The following is an 8,226-nucleotide window of genomic DNA, read 5'->3' on the forward strand; positions in this document are numbered from 1 at the left end:
TCCCGAGGTCCCTTCCAGCCCTAATGTCTATGAAATCTATGAAGAAAGCTCCTCTGTCTCATTTCAGTTCTAAATTCTGTAGCTTGTCAACAGCAATGAACAAGGATTGTCAGTAGGACTGCAGATTGTCAACAGGGAGGTAGGATTTGAGAATGGTCTGTGGGTTTAATGATGGGTAAGTGAAAGTAGAACCTAGATTAAATCCTGAGGGTGAGAGTTTTTAATAGATTTTTAAAAGGAGATTAAAGGGCCGTTTTCTGAGGAGTAGGCTCTGTTTGTGTGAAACAGGTGTAGGTAGCTTCTATTTAGTATAGATCACTTAAGCCAGGGATACTCAGCCTCCAACCTGTGGGCCAGATCCAGCCTGTGGTGCCATGTGATTTGTCCTGTGGGGCTCCCCACAAAGCCAGAAATTCGGTGGTGGATAGCACTGCACTGATACGTTGGGGTGGGCTGCCGCTGAGGGCTGGGGCCAGGGCTAATGTGGGGGGGTGGGCTGGGGCTGTGCTTGAGGCAGGTGTCAGGGGGGCTATGGCAAACTTTGGGGTGGCTACAGCCCTTCCCCCCCACACACCCCATAGTTGCCTGGCCCAGCCCCTACTGGAAAGAGCCTGTTGCCATCTCAGCCCCAACCTGCAGCCCACCCCACCCTTGCCCCGCATGGAGATCATGGAGCATGCGCCCCACCTCCCATGCCCTCCTGGGGAGCATGCAGCAGCGGGAGCTGCCCCCTCTTCCCCACGCCCCCCAGACAAGCTGGGGCTTTGATCCCTCCCCACTTCCCTTCCACCACAATAGACTTACCAGCTGCATGCAGCTCTTCAAGCTGCCGGGCTGTGCATCGGGAATTGGATGGGTATCGGTCAATATGCCTCCTTAAAAATAGGCTATCTGTATCAGCCTCCTAAATTTCTATCCATTCCCCTCTGGTGGTGGAGGACCAGTGGTACTGCTGTCCAGCTGCCAAATCTCTGAACCCATGGAGAGCCTCAGGCCCTGCACATTTGATCTGGTGCCTTATCTCAGCACGTAGGGCTGGGAGGGAGCAGTGCCAGGCCTCTATGACCCAATCCTGACATACAGGGGCTGCAAGGAGTTGGCTCTAAGCTGCTGGGACCTAATCCTCTGGCCTGCAGGGGACACAAGGGCATGGCTTCTGGCCCCTGGGATCCAGTTCCCTTTGGTGCAGGGGGCAGCTTCAGGACCCAATTCAAATAGGCCCCAGGTTGCTCATCTGGTTTGCAAGGTCAAAGGATTGAGCACTGCTGACCTAAACCTAAGTTTTACATTATCAACAAGACAGTGTTACACTTTGTTAGAATTGGTGTCTTGAATGTTGTACACTGTGCCTTCAAGGGAGAAGTGTATGTACATGCATTAATGGGTACATTGGACTTTTTTTCAAAGAAGGCCCGAGTTAAAGTTGCATTGGTATGTTATATAATGCTTTGTTTCTTGGTTTATGTGTTTGAGTGACAATGAACTCAATGGTCTGGAAGGGCAGGAGGAACCTTCAGGCAAACTTAACTAAGTGCTAAAAAATTTTTATCAGTTAATTTCCTGCTGTTTTCTTATATACATAGAAAGAGACAAGTTCTTGTATGGCTAAGCACTAATGATAATGCCTGCCTCCTACGTGGTGTTCCTCATCAGTATTTTTCAAAGCATTTGACAGTATTGTCTTTATTTTACAGATGGGGGAACCTGAGGCACAGGGGTAAATGGATTTGCCTGAAGTCACTTAGCAGACTATTGATGGAGCTAGGGATAGAACTGGAGTTCAGGGTTTGCATCCTTAGGCTACACAGTTACTGTATGTTTCTTAAGTGCTGCTCCAGCACCTCCTTACACTTTCCTATAGTGAAATGTTTGCTGTGTGTAGCCGTTGACAGACCTGGTGAGAGAAATCCCATACAGTGGTCTGGCCTGGCTAGGTCCCTTGCGGGGCTGGACCCCTCCCTGGCTGCAGCTGCTGAGCGGCCCTGCCTGCCCGCCCCGAGGAGCCAGTGCCTGCCTGGACAGCTCCAGCCGGTGCCACAGGCTCGGGGCAGGCGCAGGACAGAGCCTTCATGTGAGAACTTTGCCGCCAGGTGGCGGAGGAGCGGCTCTGCTCACGGGCCTGGGACACACCAGTTGCTGGCAGGGAGGCTGCACGTCTGGGAGTGTCTGTGCTCCCGCCTCCCCACCCTGACACGAGCCCGTGCCCAGGCTCTGTGCCCCCAGAGCGGCCCCGCGCAGGAAGCCAAGCACTGCCAGCCCACACCTGCCTCCTCACCTACCCGGGCACTGTGTCTCTTCGGGTCTGGCTGCCCATGTGCAAGGCCCCGAGTCCTGAGGGGGCTGCTTCTCATGTGCTGCTAGGGACGGGAGGCGGTGCAGGTACATGCAGCCACTGGGGCAGCAAGATGGGCAGCGGTGGAGCGGAGGGCGCCTTTCCTGCACATCCCAGGGAGGCTGTAGCTGGGAAGATGAGGAGCCCGGACTGGGGCTCCTGTGTGTGGCAGCAGCTCTCCCTGACCCGCTTCACTCCATGCCCGGCTGCAGCTGTGCCCAGCTGAGCCGCAAGTCTCTCTTGCAGCCTCTCGGATGCACTGATGAGCCCCTCCTCCCTCCCCTCCCACCTGCCCCTTGCAAGGCAGTGAGTGACGGAGGCTGCAAGGCGCCGTGCAGGTGTCTCCCGCCAAGACACATCCCTCCACCTTTGATTAGTTTCTACTTTGGCTGATAACTTTTCCACATTTTATCTGTCAACTTGCATTATGCTTCTTTCATTGTGCAACAGTGTATATTTTAGTCAAGTGTTTGGTATTATTTCATTGTTGCTTTTATATTTTTCTTATTTTGGATTTTAAACCACATTTCCAGGCCCATTTCATTGTCCCTTCCTGCAACTTCATTGGTGTCAAAGGTCACGTGATATCACTTCCTGATGTGATACCACTTTCTGTGAGGTCTTTGAATATGGCTCGCCGGCCCACTGGGTGATAAAAAGTTTGTGATTCAGCCCCACATTCAAAAACATTGTACATCTGGAGTACAGTGTCGTGTATAGTATAGGGTGATGTCCTGCTTACCACGTAAATGGCTTCCTTCTATGCTGTTTCCAGCTTCTGATCTGATTTAAGATGTTATTCCATACTGGGTGGATTGCAGTAGTCAGTGTCTTGAAGAGATGAATAATCGCAACAAGATCAGAATCTGAAAGCATAGGCAATACTGTTCTGTCTAGCTGTAGTAGGTAAAATGTCATCTTGTCTAATATCCAAGTTGTAGTTGTATTGGTCTAGAGGAAAAAGCAATCTGGGCTCATGGTAGAGGTGATGTTTTTTTATTAGACCAGCAAGATTTTTGCAAAATAAAGAATTTTTTTTTGCAGAAATCTTGTTGGTCTAATAAAAGATATCACCTCTACCATGAGCCCAGATCTTGACTAATACTGATTTTTCTAAGGACAGAAATAACAGATAGAGTTCCTACTCACTAGCTAAGAAGGACATGGCCTTCATAGTCCAGGTTGTGGCCTAATACTTTTCCAGTATTCCGTGATATGCAAAACCTCAGTAAATTACTCTGACTCTCTCTAAAACAATCATAAGAGATATGATGGTTGTTCCTGCATGTCCTTTAAAAATGTAGATAGTTCTGCCCAAATAGGAACAATATTCTGTCAAAAAAAAAATATATCCAACAGCATTTGGTAACGGAATGGATTTGAATTGGCTGTAGAATGGAAAGAATCTGCCTTACTCAGGCTGCCCATCAGAAACCCCTTTTGAGAGAGGTTTTGCAGATGCTCTAATGCAGGCAAAAGTATCTTCACTTTGATCAGATGTACAGCTGAAGCTTTCAAGAACAAATTGATACAATTGCTCAGTTTCAGTAGTGGACTTTCACTGCTACTGATTGAAAAATGTGTTATCTGTCATGACACATTTTTCTAACATGACTTTGTTTATACTGGGAAAATAAAGTTGTTATTTAAGTTATTACATCTTTACTTAATTATAAAATTAATTGGCACAGCATTATACTTGTGTAACCAGCTCATTTGGAAGCTGTTGATTTTTGGGGCTGTCCACACTGCATAGTTAACAACAATGATTGATATCTGCACTTGAGTGCTAGCCTTGTTTGGGAGTGAGCCTTCCCATATCAAAGCTGTAATAGTGTTACTGCATCCTCAGTGTTTCTATTTTCCTATGGATTGTGTTAAGGGCATGTCCTGTTGTTCTTTGTAATGAGACTTTTTTTAGTACCCTTTTCCACTCTTTTCACTTGTGGGAGAACTTGTCTGTCTGTCAGAGGGGACTTGTGACAAGAACTATAAACACTCTTTTATTTTTTTTGCCTGCATTCCCATTTGCAGAGTGGGCATTGTCCACCCTAAGTGAAAACAGCCCAGGTTCTGACCCATGTTTCTGCTGAGTTAGCTAGCATGAACTTAAAGTATCGCCAAGGCCAGGTCAAAACCATTTTCTGTGTGGGTGTGGGAGAAATGTAGCATTAGACCTAATAAGAATCCTATATAGTAAACCATCTAACAAAGATTCACCTAGACAGCCAAACCTTGGCCATGTCCCCATGAGGAATGATTACTGATTAGGAATATTGATATAGTATTTCAGCAAAGAACTGGTAGCTGCAGCTATACCTGTAAAACTGCATTGTATTTGAACAGTAAAACTCCCCCCTATGGATGAAATGAGTTAAAGCAGTAAAGCTCCTCGTCCACTTGGAGCTTTTGTAGCGTAGATGCAGGCTTTTTCAGCTGTTTCCATGTAAACTGGGAAGTGATTAGTTCATATATGCAACCTTCTGTATCTAACTACCAATATTTACTAGATAATTGTGGAAAGACTCACTTCAGCCAGAACTACAGGGAGACCAGCCATCTGTTGTAAATCTGGCTTTCGTTCTGGTTCTCAAAACTAAATAAATTTTGAAACTTCCCAGGTGATTTTTGTCAAGATACATTTTTTATGGAGGAAAGGTTTCTTCCACTTTATTTGTTACTTTCTTCTCACTGTGGAACTGTCTATATGGCTGCTTGAACTATATAATCTCTGAAACCTACTGCTTCAGTTGACTTCCACTTCCACTTGGACCGTGATAGCAGAGGATTCCCTGACAGGACCCTCAGTGCTGCTTTGTTCCATTAGGATAAAACAAAGATATTTGAAATGCCTCAGACCTCATAGGAGAACTTGAGGTTGGATTTTCAGCTGACTCATTTGACTATTTCTAGCACAATATTAAAATCTTTCACAGTACATGTATGGTTGAGTTTTGTTTGCTTTAGAGTGTTAATGAATATTCTCCGTAACGTCTTGGTACAAGTCTGATTGGTATGGATGAAATAAATAATTTTAGGGATTTAAAAACAAACAAAATACCAAAGGGAAACGTGCTAGTTCTGGTTTTGGTTCTACTACATCAGCTGTGCATGAGTGATAGGCTGCCATGCCCCAAGTGTTTTAAAGTGCTTTCTAATTGCATACCAGATTACATTTGTCTTGATTAAAAAAGGGAATAAATGGTCAGCTGGGCTGTTTGTGTTATGAATTGTATTTTACTTCTTTGATGATTTAATCAGCTGTCCCTGTAGGGAGGCTGAAGTTTGTTGCTTGTCTGGGACAAGATGCAAAGTGCTATCTTAGTTTTGTATCCTGTTTATGTCATATCCAGTTTAGTGTGTTTGTGATGATCTTTTGCTTTTTATCTATATACAGCATCAAAGTAGAGTAATCTTAACTCCTTTTCTACCCCCTTCAGTGGGGGCTAGGGTGTCATTCCTGTCCAACTTAAGCTATAGCTGAGGTCATGAACAGGCATTATAGTGCTTAGTTGAGGGGACAGGCATACACATCCCCTGTAGAATTACAGCATGTTGGAAGCACTACAGAAAAGTTCCTGGATGAAAGTTCCTGTAGCACTGTTGTAGTGCTACATGTAACATCTGTGCAGTACACCATAGCACTGTGAGAGGGTGTGTGTGTATTTGGGGAGGGGGGGTCTCAATCTGTTCCCCAGCCTCCCATAGTGCTGTGCTCTCCCTCCCTCCTTACTTAGGGGAGGGGAGGAAAAGAACAGGGTGGACAGTCATTATAAGTGTAGTCTTAGGGGAGCAGAGCTCAGTTTCATGTGTATATGTGCATAGCTGTCAAGGAATGTGGGATCGGAACTGTGTGCCCACAGTGGGCAGGGTTGCAGGCTAGTCAGAATTGGGGGCTGCAGCTGTCTTCACTTGCAGTTCACTTCACCTGGATTCACTTGCAGTTTGGCAGCACTTGGGGCAAGCATAGTTGCAACCCAGCTGGGACCAAGGGCTGGAGCTGGGCTTACTATTGTCCTGGTCCCATGTTTTACTGATAGCCTGAGAGGGAAGGTAGGAAGGCTGCAGCTTTGCTCATTATGCTCAAAATAAGGCACATACTTCAATTTCTTCTGGTGCCTGAAAGGAAGGGATGGAAGTTTTGAGATGAGAGCATGGCTAGTGGGCAGAATGGACTGGAGAGGAATACAGGAATTGAGATGGATGGAATTCTAAAGTTTTTAGAGGGATCATGCAGCTCTCATATTATGGTTTTACATATATCTGTTTAGTTGCTTTATTTTTCAGTTTTCAAACTACTGAATTTAATTTTCATTTTAACTGTAGTAAATGCGAAAGATATTATTCAGTATTACAAATGATTGCCTAACATGTCTAAAGTTACATTTAGACATGCCAACATTTGAAGGAAAGGCAGGGAACAAATTTACAAAAACACAGGTATTCTAAAGTAAAACATAAACTTTGCTAAGAATTGTTAATTGGCAGGATGGAATTTGTTAGAATGGGTTAGAATGGGCTTGTATCCAGTTTTGAAAGTATGGAAAAGTAGGATTTGAAGATTCTTAAAGAACAAATATGCCACTGAGGGAAATTTGATTTGGGTGGATGAGCAGTATTTTGGTTGTTTGACAGTCCCAATTTTGAAAATGATGAAAGATTGTGATTACATCTGTTGTCTGTGCAGTCTGTCTTCAGCTTTCCAAGAAATCTCTGACCAGTGGTAAAAAAAATCAGTTAACATTAGTAAGGCCCCCTCTACAAGTTGCAGGTAGTAGTAGGCAACCATTGATCCTTCTGGATCATGGTATACATGTAAGGGGTCACCAGTAGTATTTGACAGGTTGTGAGACAACAGAACGATGTTGAAAAATGCTCCAAGCATACGATTTTGATGTTTGTGATTATAGCAAGTAAGCTATCTCTGTAGATAGTTGTTGACTAAGTACTTGCAATCCATGGAATTGTTTACCAGTGACACCATGGGAAGTCTCTCTTTCCATGGAATAAGTGCCCATAATTGCAGTTGTGCATGAACAGTTGTTACTGAATAACAGCATATATTAGACAATCCCTTTGTGAACTGTCACCTGAATATTAGAGTTTTGAGAATTAAGTGAGGGAAGTGTAGGTACTCTAATGCAAAGTAATAAATCAGTGAGTCAGATGAATAGTCATCATATTTGTCCTTGTTGTAAGTAATATTTATTTCCAAAGTGGAATCAGATTCCTTTGTCATTCCTTTTCTTTTTTTCAATAGGTTTTCTGTGAGACATTTCATGAGTCAGGAATGTTGCACATCAAAATATATTTTGAGTTTATGCACATAGTTAACCTCAAATATTTTCTCTTTCAAGCAGGGAATCATTAGTAGAGTGACGGAGTCGGTGAAGAACATTGTACCAGGGTGGTTACAAAAGTACTTCAATAAAAGCGAAGAGGAGCATGTAGATACAAGTGAACCTAGAAACCAGGGTGAGAATCCATTAAGCTACCATCATGATTATACAGAGGAAGACACCACTGTGATTGATGGAAGAGTCACTCCTGAGTCTACCAGAATTATTTTGGAAGGTATGTGGAAGACTACAGCTAGTTGAATAAGATTAATACATTTAGACTTCAGAGATTTTATGAATACTAAAATTCATAGATTTTAGCCTTCTGGATTTATTACATTTTTAAAGGAAATTGGAAAGAAAGGTTTGATGAAATATAATACAGTTGTTTAATTTTTTTTTTCCCCCCCAACATTTGAAAAGGTTTTCCTTCTGGTGTTCTCTAGGTTGTCCTTTAGGGATAGAGACTGTTGATCAGTTTTCCCTAGTCCATTAAATAGCTGTAACATGGCTGTAATTTTTGCTTAAAAAGTGAGCAAGGTGATTTCTGCCGCC

At 43.8% G+C, this 8,226-nt stretch overlaps 1 protein-coding gene across 1 annotated transcript in view; it reads left to right on the forward strand.

Moving 5' to 3' along the window:
• The first annotated feature begins 6,846 nt into the window (after positions 1-6,846).
• Positions 6,847-8,226, forward strand: part of NUP153 (nucleoporin 153) — a 45,813-nt gene continuing 44,433 nt past the window's right edge. The window contains exons 1-2 of the mRNA XM_019539551.1: positions 6,847-6,870; positions 7,663-7,906. Coding sequence (XP_019395096.1) covers positions 6,847-6,870; positions 7,663-7,906 — 268 coding nt within the window. The remainder of the gene's footprint in view (positions 6,871-7,662; positions 7,907-8,226) is intronic.

The sequence above is a fragment of the Crocodylus porosus genome, unplaced genomic scaffold (genome assembly GCF_001723895.1).
Source record: "Crocodylus porosus isolate Cpor-Errol unplaced genomic scaffold, CroPor_comp1, whole genome shotgun sequence".
Lineage (NCBI taxonomy): Eukaryota > Metazoa > Chordata > Crocodylia > Crocodylidae > Crocodylus > Crocodylus porosus.